This window comes from Ictalurus furcatus, chromosome 10, assembly GCF_023375685.1.
Source record: "Ictalurus furcatus strain D&B chromosome 10, Billie_1.0, whole genome shotgun sequence".
In the NCBI taxonomy this organism is placed as follows: domain Eukaryota; kingdom Metazoa; phylum Chordata; class Actinopteri; order Siluriformes; family Ictaluridae; genus Ictalurus; species Ictalurus furcatus.
Window position 1 is genome coordinate 20,244,674 of NC_071264.1, and position 16,180 is coordinate 20,260,853.

The window sequence follows — 16,180 nt, forward strand, 5'->3', positions numbered from 1 at the left end:
TATTTTATTGCTTGTGTACCAGTGTTATTACTTAACACTCTACCAGCAGTATACATACAGACACAGATCAACTATGTTTAATACAGGTGCTTAGAGGTCACTAGCCAGAATCTAGTCTGTCTACACTGGTACTCGCCGTACTATGTACTAGGCCTGTATAAGTGCTCCTGAATGGTTTCTGAACATATGGGGGCCTTAAGAGACTTCCTGCATATATCTTCCTACATACAGTATGTACATACATACATACACTATGACAGTACAGTATACAGTATATATATATACTGTATACTATATATCTATATATATATATCTATATACATATCTATATATATATATATATATATATATATATATATATATATATATATATATATATATATGTATGTATGTATGTATGTGCGTGTGTGTGTGTGTGTGTGTGTGTGTGTATGTATGTATGTATGTATGTATCAGCAGGGACTTTAGGGCTTTTCCTATGCACAGTATGTCAGCTTCCCTCTAACTGTCCAACAAAGGCCCACTGCAAGACCAGATATTATTTGTGTTGTGGATTACAGTACAAACAGTAGTGTGTACTACAAACAGTAGTGTGTGTATTTCACAAGTGTATCAGATACAGCAGTGGTACTGTTGGTTTTTAAACATTGTGTACATTTATTGTCCATTTTATTAGGCACACCTATATTGTTTTGGTCCACTTTGGAGGTGTTACAGTTAGAGAATATAGCACATAGTTTTCAATGCATAGTGTGTTAGGCCGAATTGTCCTCTAGCATTCATCAGTGTCAGTTGAAGACAACAGCACTTCTGTTTGCTGGAAATCTTTTGACTGGTGGACTGGTTTTTCAACCCATTAGTGACACTGAGGTGTTTAAAATCCCAGCAATACTTCTGTACCTAATATAGTCAAACCAGCACTACTATGTCAATATGACATCTATGCTGAGAATGATCCACCACTCAAATAATACCTGGTCAGTGGTGGTCCAGTTGTGTTCCTTTTCAGATGAGTAGAGGAGTAGTGAGAGTAGAGGGGGACAAAGCAACAGATGGGTTACAGTCAGGAACTGTATACCTGAAATGACCTATACAGTTGGTGTAGATAATAAATGGTGAGACAATTAAACAGCAATAATTAATGACATCTATGACATTAATGACATCTCTGTCTCCAGCATGGCTAGTTGTTGCTATGGCAGCAGTGAATTGAGGAAGCTCAAAGAACTCATAATTGAACGTGTCAACATTTTATACAGTAAATATATTTCCAATGAGGCTATTCACGTGAAATTTTTTACCAGACTTTGGCATTAACTCATGAAATCCAGACATATAAAAAAATCCAAACAATAAATGAAGTTATGTGTAATAAAGTGGAATGACACTGGAAAAAAGTATTGAACATGCTAAGAAAAAGCAGTTTTCCAACGCAAGGTAAGGCAAGGAACCAGCTGAAATCCATAATTAATTATACCTCCTATCTGTGCAAATTAATATCAGCTGGGTTAGTAAATTGATGGTATATAAAAAGACTTTTTGTTACCAAGGTGTCACACAAGAAACATCTCATGATGGGTAAAAGCAAAGGGCTCTCCCAAGACCTGCGCAACCTTATTGTTGTGAATCGTATTGATGGAATCGGATACAGATGTATTTCAAACTTCTGAATCCTCCAGTAAGCACCACTGGGGCCATTATCCACAAGTGGAAGCAACGTCACTCCGTCATCAACCGGTCACGCACAGGAGCTCCTCACAAGATTTCTGACCAGGGAGTCAGAAGAATAGTCAGAAAAGTAGTCCAAGAGTCAAGGACCACTCAGAAAGAGCTCCAGAAACACTTGGAGGCAGCAGGTGCCATCATCACAGAGAAAAGAATAGGGAATGCACTCCACTGCTCACACTCACCCGCAAGACTCCATTACTAAAGAAAAGGCATGTTGAAGCTCGTTTAAAATTTGCTTCAACTCATTTGGACAAGCCTATGAAATACTGGGAGAGTGTAGTCTGGTCAGATGTGAGCAAAATTGAACTTTTTGGCTGTCATACTACACACCGTGTTTGGATAAGAAATAGCACTGCATATCACCCTAAAACACTATAACAACAGTGAAGTTTGGAGGTGGAAGCATCATGGTGTAGGGCTGTTTTTCATCGCATGTTACTGGCAGACTTCATATAATTGAAGGAACGATGAATGGAGCCCTTTACCGGGAGATTCTTGAGAAGAGTCTGCTGCCATCCACCAGGATGATGAAGATGAGGTGTGGGTGGACCTTCCAGCAGGACAATGATCCAAAGCATACAGCAAAGGAAACTTGCAATTGGTTTCAGAGAAAAATATTCAAGCCGTTAGAATGGTCCAGTCAATCACCTGACTTGAATCCAATTGAACAAGATTTAAAGACAATATGTTTAGAAGAATGAGCCAAGATCACACCTGAATACTGTGGCCGATTAATTTCTATATACAGGAAGCATCTTGAAGCTGTCATTATAAACAAAGGCTTCTCCACTAAGTATTAAATAAATTTCAGTTAGCGTGTTCAATACTATTTTCCTGTGTCATTCCGCTTTATTACACATAACTTTATTTATGGACTTTAATGTTGTGAATTCTTTATATTTCCGGATTTCTTTAGCTAATGCCAAAGTCTGGTGAACATTTCATGTGAATAACCTCATTGGAAATATATTTACTGAAAAAAATGTTGACACGTTCAATACTTATTTCCCCCACTGTACACTCTCTGACAACAACAGAACTGCTTGTTGTCCTTGAAACATTTACTCGTTTTTAAATATCATCTGGTTTCACCTCCTGCAGCTTCAGAAATACTTCACACAGTTGATGAATAGCTTCTATCTGAAGTGTCTTATTTCTCTCTGAAACACTGTGTACTGTTCTGTAACTTGTTTTACCTTTACATTCATTAATGTAGTACACTACAGTCACTCTTTGAATTCTCCCAAGACAAGACTGTATTTTGCTGGCTGCTTTGGATAAGGTGTGTACTAGATGCACAGGTGTAAATATATTTGAAATCAACAATATGCAATGTGCAGAGCACTGAGTTCCTGTAAACAGCAGATGGAGACAAAGCTCAGTTCTTGGTGGTTCCGCTTACACAGTATAACGCAAAACTAGTATATAGTGTGTCTGGAACCACACTTTTTTCACTACAGGGAATTCTGCCATTTTATAAGTCATCCTGAACACATAATAGAGATCTCATTTACTCATGGAATTCCACAGTGCAATTCATAAGTTCAGTGTCCATATAGTGTAGCCAAGGAGATGCTGAACACCCATGGTACACTTTGCAGTTTGTAGGGAACATGGAATATGGTGCCATTTCAAACACAAGGCTGATCTTAGTCATTGATCTGATTGTTGATTGTAAGAGAGCTTTTATTCATTCTTTTTTCCATTTTGGTATTTGGACTGATTCATCCATCATTAGATCTGAATAGATCCATTATACTGTCACTGGACCAGAATTCACCAAGTTTAATGACAAACACTTGTGTATTTCCAATGTGGAAGTGTTTCAGTTGCATGTCAATGCCAAAGTATTATGAAATGACCTGGTGCAAGTAAGGATCATTTTGCTGCATGTAACTAATACAAACATGCCGTATGTATTTATACATGGCAGTATAAATGTATAGCATTAAGTCAGTTGTTTCTTCATAACAGGAAACAAACCATGATGAAGTAAGCTTGTTGTAATCAAACCTAAGAAAGGAAATAAACATAAGCTGTAAGATCTAGAGATTGGTGGCTGAAGTTAATTAAAACCACAGGCCTCCACTGCCAACTGCTATTCTTCACTGCATCATATCAGAGTGAGTGTGCAGCCCTCTGCTGAAGTGTGCTGATCCTAATGAAACAGGACACAACTGAAACAGATCCACAAAATGTTTATACCTTGATCCTTGAGCTGGTCCTGACCATTTGAACTCTCCTTTGGCAGTGCGGTTTTCATAGCACCGTGAAGCACTACGATAAAGGGCTGAACAACGATATGTAACAAGTGCTTTGACATGTGGCAAGACACCATGTCTGTCGGTACTTTGGTCTGTGTGTATGTGTGTGTGTATATATATATATATATATATATATATATATATATATATATATATATATATATATATATATATATATAGACACACACACATACACACAGACCAAAGTACCGACAGACATGGTCGACATATATATAGACATATACAGACATATACAGACATATATATTCTCAAATAAAATAAAATAGGTTTTAGTAGATAAAATAGAATGGGTTTAGGGGTTATTCTTTAGGTTCTCATAAAGTTTTTTGGTAAGTTTGTTTTAATGTTACTTTCAATTTTTTTTGAATAACATTACTATTCTATGCTATGACTGATCTATATAAGTATGATGAAAATCCATATCAATTGTCGAGACTGTAACATTTACAGTATATTTATCAACAATATATTTATCATTATTGTCATTGTAATTGTCAGTCTCATTAACATAACAACAACAACAATAAGAAGAACCTTTCTAATAAGAATCTTTATTGTTTTTATCAGTATAAATATAATTTCACTATTATTGTAATACTATTGTATTGTATCATTAATACTTTAGTCAGTAATTTGTTCTTTTCTCTCTCTCTCTTTCACACACACACAATCATTATTACAGTCATGAATATCACTAATATTATCATAAGCATTATCATTGTCATTATCACAATTATTGTTCTAATTATAATTAAATTATCATCAAATGTTATTTCATTATATTTTAATCTATCAACTATTTATCATTTAATTATAATGTTGTCATCAGTATTTGCATTATGAATTTAATCATTACTCTTGTCATCTTTGGTGTCAATCTTACTCATTTAGGTTATCTTTAATCATCATTGTAATAAATAAATTTCATGGATATTATCATCAACAGCAGACTATCATCAAAATCTCTTCCACTGTAACTGTTAACAATATCACTTATCATTATCATTAAATATAACTGTCAATATCATTATTATTACCCATCAAACATTTCCTTCTTTGTTACTATTTTTATCTCAGTAATTTAATGTCTTCAATTTAGTTGTAGAAATATGATGCTCTATTAGAAAATTGATTTCTCAAGAGGGTTATACAGTAGATCTGTGACAGGTTTTGCTTGGCGATTTCTTTCTTTCTTTCTTTTTTTCTTAAAGGAAACCCTCATATACTCATTTACACACCCTGATATACACATACATACACTACACTGTATAATGTCTACTGTACACTGAAATGTTACTTATTGCATATCTGACATGGCCGTTATGTGAAGTGGTGACTTGGTGAATAAGTGTATGAATGTGTGTCCACATGGTGCCCTGTGATACACTGGTGGCTCATGCAGGGTGAATTCCCATCTTGGGCCTGGTTTTCGTGGACTTACATGACCCCGATCAAGCTAAAGAGTTTACTGAAGATAAACGTATGAATTGTCATTATTATCAACATAACTAATATTTATAATCTGCATAAGCACAGGCAATATAATGAATATTATTGTCAACATAACGTACACTATAGTATATATCGTTATCCTAATCAGGGTGGCATGGTGGTGCAGTGTTGCCACCTCATAGCTCCAGGATCTGCGGGTCAATCCTAAACTTGGGTTACTGTCTGTGTGGTCACTTTTGAGTGCTCTCTTCTCTGGGTTCTCCAGTTTCCTGCCACCAGGGGTGTTAGATAGACTGTTAATCATCCAGGGCTGAGCCCAGATTCTTCTCCATGCATTTTTCCCAGCTCAGCTAGGAGTCTAAGTTTTGTTTTATGGAAGCTGTGGTAACTTCACTGTCAGTGCATGACATGATCAGAAAAAGTTGGATTTATAATAAAACCTCGGGTGTTGTCACTGTTTGTAGGACTACCAGACCGATAAAATATCAAACTTTTCCAATTAGGCTAGTTTGGTGTCGCTAGCCAAGGGGAGGCACAACTAAGCTATGGGGTTAGCTGCTACAGTGCCATGAAAAGCACATTATCTTTCCTTATTCTGCTTGTATCATGTTCACGTAAATTGGAACTCATAAAGACATTTACACTCCTTGCTTTCCTGCTCAGCTTCAGAGTATGTTACTGTTTCAGTTTCAACCCCTTTACTGGTTTTAAAAATGGCGTATATCAATTTTTCCTCACACTGACTATGAGCGAGCGTTTAGCAGAAGTGAGAGCTGTCAGCCAATAAGACACGAGTATTTCCACATATTTTCCTGTAAACCATGTCTCTACCGTCTTCTTTTACTGACGTTCAGTTACATCCTGGTAAGTGACTCAGTTGCCCCTGTATGGCACAGTGGTTAGTACGTTTGCCTCACACCTCTGGGGTTGGGGGTTCAAATCTTGCCACCGCCCTGTGTGTGTGTAGAGTTTGCACGTACTTCAGTTTCAACCCCCAGTCGAGCGACTCCATAGTAGGCTGATTGGCATTTCCATAGTGTGTGAATGTGCCCTGCGATGGGTTGAGCTCTCTGGTATACAGGCTGTAGGATAAGCAGTACGGAAAATGGATGGAACCCCTAGGTGTGACTGAATGTGGATTCCCTTTGAAAGTCTGGCATCCCATCCAGATGTGCATTCCAGATCCACCATAACCCTGACCAAGGTAAAGAGGGTACTGAATGATGAACGAATGAATCAACTTATTTCTATAAGCATCATGTTCCTCTCCTGTCTCAGTCATCACTATAGGAGGTTCTCAGTCATATACCCTAATCCCTACCTCCTCCTCCGTGGTTTCTGTGCTGCTCTTCGGGTTTTGGTCGCCTAGTGGAGCAGCAGCAGCGCCTATCCCATCTCTCTCTCTCTCTCTCTCTCTCTCTCTCTCTCTCTCTCTAATATCGCTCCCTGCAGCCACTCATCCGCCTTCACAATCTGGGCTTCAACCTCAGCTGGACTTTAAGCTCACAGAGATCGTTTTCACGTCTCTCCGCGTTTAAAAAAGCAAAATCAGCGCGTGACTTTCACTCCGGAGCGACGACGGTAAGCGCGCGCGATCGGCACATCTCCCCTCTCTCTATCACTCATCACCGAACCGCTGAGTGACCATTAGCTCTCGACACCTTTTTTTTTCCTCCAAGTGGAATGATTAGTGATTGACAGAGCAACATGTTTATGCTTAACGAGAATGAAACATCGGTGCTTTTTAATTCAAAATTAAAATCACGCGCATCCACGCATCAGTGTTGCCATGCAAGACTGCGCGTGCACGATATACTATAGAGTTAATACTTAACCAAAACTCTGCAGTGCTCATGTATCGCAGGATGATGTGGATCACATGCCAGCGAGATGAACTTGTACTCCTTTCATACTGCACATTCGATTGTTTTGTTCATTGCAATTGCAATAACCTGTAGCTGTATTATTCTCTGAGATGATGATACAGGTTACTGCAAAATGCTACAGTATTGTTGATCTTTTCATTCATAAGTATAGAATCTACACCATAACCACTATATAATGGCTATCACACTATGTATGGTTATGTATGTGACAAATAAAACCATTTGATTTGATCATCTTCCACCTGTCTATATATATAATGATCAGAGTCTGGGCATTGCTTTAAAAATCCTGATTTGCACAAGATCATTTACATACAGGAGCTCAAAACCTTGGGTTATAATTTAATTTTGGCAACTCTGAGGAATTTGCAGTCATGTCTGGCTGGTGGACTTTTATAATTGTTTCTAATTCTAATTCATTCTGTTTAATCTTAAAGATCAAAATTCATTAACCCCCCCCAACAGAAAGTCTTATCATAATATAAATCATATCTCTTGCTATGATATGATAGTATGTCTATCTCTCCTCTCTTCACAGGCTGATATCACACTTGTGAGGATTTTCGATAAACGCAGCGTTAGAAAAATGGAGCGTTGTTTTTTTTCTGTGTGGCAGATGAGCATGGTGATGACGCTCATGTTTTCTGGAATTCAGGTAAGATCTGCAGCACCTATGATCTATTATAAGCTGTATATCCATATCTCTATTAAACATAATAAAGTATAAAATTGATACTGATACATTCACAACTAGGGAAAAAACAACAACTAAGAGAAGTTATGCTTTAGCTTCAGTTATATACAGAAAAGGAATAGTTTGATTAAAAAAAAAATCTAATTGAGACAGTTACTTTGAATATGGATGATCATCCATAACTTTGTTCCTATAGTTTTGCATGGAAGCAGAAGTTAATGTATTTAACAGGTAATAGATGTCTATCACATCCAAAATCCATTCTGTAATACACCTAAGTCTTCACATTTAAAGACATTCCTAAGCTAAACAATTTCATGTTTAAATAATTCATATTGTAAAAAATAACAGGAATAGTTTACATTTACAGGTTTAACTGAGCATTTATATAACTTTTAGCTTTCGGGTATAATGCTGGAAGTTGGCCCTTGGGAGCGGATTAATAGTAAAGGAGAAAAAAAAAAGATTCCATTTGTCCAAGGGAACATAATCCATGTTCAGCTTCATTGTGAATTTATTATGCACTTTTATAGATTATAGTAAATCTTAATGTGTGCCTAAACACCCACACATACATGTCTATATGAAATCATTGAAAAACTGCGTGCAGTTTTAGACAGATATGTACAGTGTCCACACGGTATTTATAGAAAAGATTTATTGTGATTTTCATAACACTAATTATCAGCATAGCCTGCCTTAGACAGTCATTCTAGAGCAAGTCTGAATTTAGGTCCTGGGCTGAAATGCATGTTTAAGAGGGGACTGTTTGAATGCCGCCTGTTTTTATGCGACACAGGACACAGGGTGCCAGTTATATATAGAGTGTAGTGAGGAGCTTAATGGAAGACCTGGCACACGCAAGCACACATGAATGCTGCCTAAACCGTGACAATAGGCAGCTGAGGGATGCTTGATAATGGCAATTTCCACCAGCTGAGGTATCTTTCTGCTTGTGCCCCAGTGGTGTGTGTGTGTGTGTGTTTGTGTGTGTGTACGGGAATAGCAGAAGAGTGAAACCTGAGGCTGTCCCTTGTGTACCTGATGGGAGTGTGTGTGTGGCCTGAGTAGAGTGTATGGATGGAAATGAGAGCAGGTAGCATGGAACAAAAAGCAGTACAGTGTCCTTGTTATAGGCTCTCGTCCCAGGCATACTGTCTACCAACTGATATTGTAATTTACAGCTTCTTTTGTTGTTGCAATATTAAGGCTACAAATGAGACTGATAATAAAATATGCAAATGTGTTTTATTCTGTCACAAGGCATGAGCTCATGTGTGGCATCTTCACAACAGTAGTATGATATTTTGTCAAATATGATAATTTTGGACTTGCTAAATGAGAAATGTTGACTTTTTTGTGATTAAAAATTACAAAAAAAAAAGACTTTTGCTGAAAAAAAAATGCTTTTGCTCATCAAAAAAAAGTTTGATACATTTACATAAAGAATCTCGTATAATACAAATTAGGTCAATGTTTTATTTATTTTATTTTATTTTGGCTTCTCAAACAAATGTTTAATCACAGGCTGATATGCATGACAAACTCTGAGAGATAGATTCAACAGTTCACATTCATAGAAATGACACAGAAATGAAGAAACCAGCCATTTAATACACCATAATCTAGGCCACAGTACTTTCTAGAACTAACTCAAAAAAAAGTTAATCAGTCCCGCTGCACTGCTCTCCCGCTGGTCTGTTTTGTTAGTTTGTTTTAGGAGACGCACATTATGAAAATCATGACATGTAAAACCACGCGTAATTTCCTCTGTAATTTTCCAGCAATTTGTACACTAAAGGCAAACTGAAAAAATAATAATAGTCTATTATTACATAATAGCAATAACGTTTTGTCTATATTTGTAAAATATTACCAATAAATACCATTTCCAGCACATCACATTGGCAAACATTACAAAGTGCTAAAACATTTGTCGCATAAAATCCTTTGGACGGAAACCACACAAGACAGTTTTTTTCTCTTGGAGTGCTTTTTAATAGAAAGGCTGTGGTGAGAGCAGATGATGAAAAAGTCCATGCTGCGTGGGTTTGGTCATTCCAATTCATCACACAAAACTTTCACTGACCCATACGGTCAACTCGAGCCATCCGTCTCACGAGGCAACGGTCTGCTTAAATTGAAACTTCAGGTGAATTTATTCAGCCCTTTCTTTAAGGGGTCTTTGCCATAATCTTTAGGAATAATATTTGTTCAGTGGGCTAAACACTTGTGTTTGATTTATCTGTGTTCGGGGACTGCCCAAAGTTCTCTGCATGCAGAGCAAAGCTGTGTGAAACAGGTGTCCTGTTTTTTCTATTTGCTCCATTCTTTAACCTCGCTCTGACAATATGGCCTTCCTGCTGGTATAACGCTACACACACACACACACACACACACACATCTCTCTCTCTCTCTCTCTCTCTCAGACACACATACACACACACACACACACACACACACACACACATCTCTCTCTCTCTCTCTCTCTCTCACACACACACACACACACACACACACACACACACACACAGACACACACATCTCTCTCTCTCTCACACACACACACACACACACATCTCTCTGTCTCTCTCTCTCTCTCTCTCTCACACACACACACACACACACACACACACACACACTCACACATGCAAGCTTTTCACCAGATACACCTGCGGCCAAGGATCCCTTCTCACTCACTGTACAGCTCTGGTAGAGTGTGTACGCATGTTTCTACACATCTCTGACGTGTGTGTGTGACCCTGAAGAAGAGTTTAACCTTGGTGTGGCTGAGATCACGCTGCATTTCCAAGAGTAGAAAGTAACTGGACTTTATCACAGACTAATATAGTAATGAAAAGTTGCTTTTGTGGCAGATCACTGAAGCTTTCCTTGGCTTAGGAATGGATAAACAACAGAATCTTACAGTTGAAATTCATATGAATGCGTGTAAGCCAAAAATTGATTGCTACAAATGACGGTTATCGTCACTACCTCTGTGTTCCATTTAGACCTAGCCTGTATGAACAAGGAAAATTTTTGGGCTGTGTTCCATTCTGGTGGCAGCAATCCCTGTCTCTTTAGGTAGTGTTAAGTAAAAAGGTACCATGGTAACCATGTGATACCTTTTAGCATGTCGTGCACATTAAAATGTGCTCATTCACTATCACTCACTACTTTATTGCAATTGGTAGCTAAATGACAGAGGCAGCTCTTTTTCTGTGGACAAACACAACTAGATTACTGTTCCTTGAATAGCTAGAAAAACTAACTGGGGCTAATTAGCAAGCTGGATGCATAAACAAGCTACAAATGCTATGAACTTTTTAACCGCAGAATTTCTGGTAAGCTATAAACACAGATATTTTAGGTCTCTAAAACACTAGCATTTTGCTAATATTTGTAAAGTTAGTTCTAGGTTAGAATGACAGATTGGTGAAATAAGATTAGGGGTTTGCCTACAGTACATCAAGAAGAGTAACTGTGTTAATGTCCTTAAATTTTGACAATATAACAAAGCTTAAAGGCCAATTGCTTTATGCTTTATGAGACAAGTTTATCATGCCCCGAATTCCCAGGGATAGGCTCCAGGCTCCCCTGTGACCCTGTGTAGGATAAGCGGTACAGAAAATGGATGGATGGACAACTTTATCATGAGCACATAAATACTGTCCAAAAATGGCAGCATAAGGAATTCTTGTTTCTCTAAGCTTGCTTAATTTTAAGCAGCATTGGATGTGTCCGTCATTGGGAAAACAACCCTATATTTTTGTTCTCTGGATGAAAGTTTAGACCAGTGGTTTTCAAAGTGGGGGCTACAGCCCCCAGGGGGCGCCCAGGGGGCCTCAACAATTTGGTCGGAGCCACCAAGCCCATCCCTCCCACTAGTATGTTTTCTCTTTCTCACTCTCAGACAACCACACACACACACACACACACACACACACACACACACAATCAATTCCTAATGTAATATAATGTAAAGATGTAAGATGTAATTATTAATAAAAAAGGAGTATATATTCAGAAGTCTGTATTTTTAATGTGTTTTAAAGACATCTTGCAAAAGGGGGGCCTTGGTCAAATGTTAATGATATTTGGGGGGCCTTGCCCTGGAAAAGTTTGGGAACCCCTGGTTTAGACTACATAATGCTTATGAAGTAGGATATCATTTTTTTATTTTATTTTTAAAAATTTTTTTTAGAAAGCTGGTGATGTTGCTGCCTCACAGCTCCAGGGTCCCTGGTTCAATCCTGACCTCCGGTTCATGTCAGGTTAATGTGGTTAATGTTCTTCCCCGGGTGTGTGGGTTTCCTCTGGGTTCTCTGGTTTCCTCCCTCCTGGGAAAAAAAAACAACCTTGCTATACTAAATTGCATGAATGTGTGTGTGCGCACGGTGCCCTGCAATGAACTGGCATCCGATCCAGGGTGTATTCCCACCCCATGTCCAGTGTTCCTGGGATAGGCTCTGCATCCACTGTGACCATGACAAGGATATTTCATGGTATCTTTTTACATGCAAGCCGTGCAAACACAAACATTGATCCAAAAAAATGAAAACTTAATCCTGACCATCATCAAATACTAAACAATACTAATTAAGTAGGCTAAAAAATAGAATATTATGGAGTTTGCTTTACAGTACGTTACTCGATCATGTTTTCTCCTCACGCAACTTCTGGCTTTTCTCATAGTCTGGTCAGTGTTTTTGCTTGAGGTCATGCAACAAATTTGATATGTTTCCACCCTTTGTTGATACGGGTTTTAGACACACGTTGATTCACATCTGTATCAGAGCCACTACCAAATTACGGCAGAAGCTCCATTTTTGGGGATTGAATTTTCTCCGTCTATGTTGGAAGTCCATCTTCCGCCATGCTTGGTTTCATTCTTTGTGTGAGATTCCCACGTTGCGGTGTGTATCGTCAATATCGCGGGATGACAAATTCTTACCATGGGGACGAATTGTACTGTTATCTCATGGACGCTACGATATGAAACACCATGATAAAATATATTATTGTGATGTGAAAGGCAATTCTCATTATATGAAAGTTTAATATCAGCACTACGTCATTTGTATGAAATTAAATCCAACATTACCACCTTGGAATAAAATGGAGATAGGAGAATAGGATTATCATCAGGTTTATAAAATCCTCAGACCTATCCTTAGTGTACTGATATGTGAATGATCTGCTATGATTAGGTCTAGGTGAGGTCTTTTATATATTAGTTTTCTACCATCTATGTAGAGTACCACATGAGATCAAAGTGTCTTTCTGAAGTCAGAGACTTCACTTCCTCGTCTCCAGAACATCTCAAAGGATGGAAGGGAGAAGTCGCAGGGTGACTGAGTCCACAGCTGACGATGGCAGACCAGGGCAGATTGGATTTTGAAACTTTAATTTACGCTTGGCTTGGTTCTGGCCTTATGAAAAGCAGATGTTGGATTAGCTTCATGCCTGATTGCGTTCCATTGTTTTGCGTTTTCAAGGATCTTTGTGCTCTTAAGGGCCCCGATCAGAGCCAGGTCCTTCTCTTTCTTTTACAAGCGAGACGTTCTCAGGCCAGAAAACCAAAAGCCTGGGGTAGATCCTCTCAGTAACACTGGTGTCTCTCCAGATCAGTATCCCCTGCAGCTAAAGTGTTCAAGGATTCATATTTTGTCATCCGATCTTAATTCATAACATATATTTTTTAGGCCTTTCCTATCTAAAGTATCCAGAGCATTGCTTATCAATGCTCATCTTCTCTAGCACACTTGGTTAAACTTATCATAATTGAGAGCAGGAAAACATTATTGGGTTCAGAGACAATTTACTGTGCTCTCTTTCTTGAGTCTCTACCTTCAGGTAAAGGGGAGAGCAGATGTTGGATTAGCTTCATGCTTGATTGCTATTCATCATAGTTTAGCTCTTGCAAAGACGCTTATGGCTTAAAGGACAATCTGATCGGGTTCTTTCTATTGAGAAAACCATTACCAAACATACACTGGACTTTTTTTGTTTGTTTGTTTTTTTTTTTACAGCTATTTTCAACAACAAAGCTAATGCATTTACGTACTTTAAATCACAATGACTGCCTAATCTTTCATGGTGTTATCACAGGACTGCAGTAACTTTGTGCAGTTTATTTTGTTTTCCAAACATTATTAGACCTTATGTTTGGTTAAGAGAATAATTGGATTCTCTGAGGTGTCCATTATAAGGAACCTTAGAAGATAGATGTCCTCGTGCTGCCTTGTAAACAGGACAGACTTTATTTAACTACCCTAAAACGCTACCTATGTAGGCAGCCTTCTCCCTAATGGAAAAGTAATTCATTATAACATATTATTAGTTCTATATTGAATATAATATACATTTACTAGTATAGTAGATGCATTTTCCATGATAGATATTTCCTACAGAAATCTATGTCATTTGAATTAGAAATGAAACATGTAAATGTGATTAACATGTTAAAAACTGATACGTGTTATATCAAACTAGCTTAACATAGAGACTTTTGATTGTAGATCCAAATGACCCCTGTACCAAATAAGGAATTAAACATAGCAGGGTGGTAATACCCAGAATTATAATAGTATAATAATCAATTAAATACAATACCATGCTATTCATCCATCCATCCATTTTCCATACTGCTTATCAAACATAGGGTCATGTGGAGCTTGGAGCCTATTCCAGGGAACTTGGGGCACATGGTGTGGAACACCAACCCACCGCAGGGCACAATCACACACACACAATGGACAAGTTGCAAATACCAATCAACCTACAATGCATGTCTTTGGGCAGGGGGAGGAAACCCGAGCACCCAGGAAAACTGAGCACACACAGGGTAAAGGTGGGAATCGAACCCCCAACCCCACAGGTGTGAGGCAAATGTGCTAACCACTAAGCCAGCATTCCCCCACTATGATATTCAATACACATCATTTTTTAAAATACATTTTAATATGCATGTTTTGCCAGTACTATTTGTGTTTATACTTTGCGTACGTTATTCTCATTGGTAAATGTAGCTATGTAATGTAACATTACCAGAGTTTGTGCGACTTGCTAGCCAGCTTTTGGCAGGATTAGCTGGCTATGTTAATCAACTTGCTTTTGTATACAAAAGTTAAGCGTGTGGTAATTTAAAAAATAATGTAAAAATTAGAAATAAATATCATGTTCACAGGATGAAGCACAATCCTGATTGAGCCAGCACCACAAACTATAAAAACGCTGACACAGGTACAATAAACCTGCAGTGATTACAGCAATATTATGACATGTGGTTGCTTTAGATTTGTTCTGATTGTAAAGAAAATTTGTAGAAATGAATGAAACCAAAAGTTTATTAGATGCAAGATGACTGTTTATCACCTATTTGTGTAGCTGATATGCTGCTGACTGCAACTGCAGAGCCGTATAGACACTGTAACTCTTAATAATTCTTTTTAAAAAAACATTTTTCAACACCGAATCTTAGAACATATGCATTTAACCATTCACAAATATTCTTACCTTTTCAGGCAACAATAATTCATGTTTCTTTACTGCATTTTGCTCTTAAAATAATAACAGGGTTTAAAGTAAGAAGCATGGAATTAACAAACACACAGAATGTGGTTAACTAGCATCCATGCTAATGACACGAGCACATTAAAGGCATTCTAATGACAATCAATATCACAATATCATTTACAATAAAGGTGGAAAAATGAGATAATCCTCCTCTTGTCAAGAAATGAGGATGATGCAACTTCCTGTTGAACATCTGACTCGAGGAATATTTTGTTGTGGGAGAGTAAACTGTACATTTTATCATAAGCTGTAATGTATGACTCATGGAAAAGGATGTTTCAAGCATGAAATGTTAAATGGATTCACACATTAATGCACAAATACTAAGATTTTGAAAAGTATTTGAAAGATTATATTTCAAGTGTGCTTGTAGTGGACTGGGATTATAAAATTTCCATGTGCTGTAAAAAAAAAAAAAAAAAAAGGTTATTTATCTGAAACATACACATAGGTTGTTGGGAAGGACAGTTTACCAATGATTAAAATGTCTTTTAGCTTTACTTTGCATACATATTTGTAAATGTAATATCAGTCCATAGCAAATGGCACCCCAATCA

The 16,180-nt window shown here is 37.7% G+C and overlaps 1 protein-coding gene across 1 annotated transcript in view; it reads left to right on the forward strand.

Annotated features, from left to right (window-relative positions):
- The first annotated feature begins 6,887 nt into the window (after positions 1-6,887).
- Positions 6,888-16,180, forward strand: part of adamtsl3 (ADAMTS-like 3) — a 220,548-nt gene continuing 211,255 nt past the window's right edge. The window contains exons 1-2 of the mRNA XM_053635527.1: positions 6,888-7,046; positions 7,890-8,006. Of these exons, the coding sequence (XP_053491502.1) occupies positions 7,938-8,006 (69 nt within the window). The 5' untranslated portion in view covers positions 6,888-7,046; positions 7,890-7,937. The remainder of the gene's footprint in view (positions 7,047-7,889; positions 8,007-16,180) is intronic.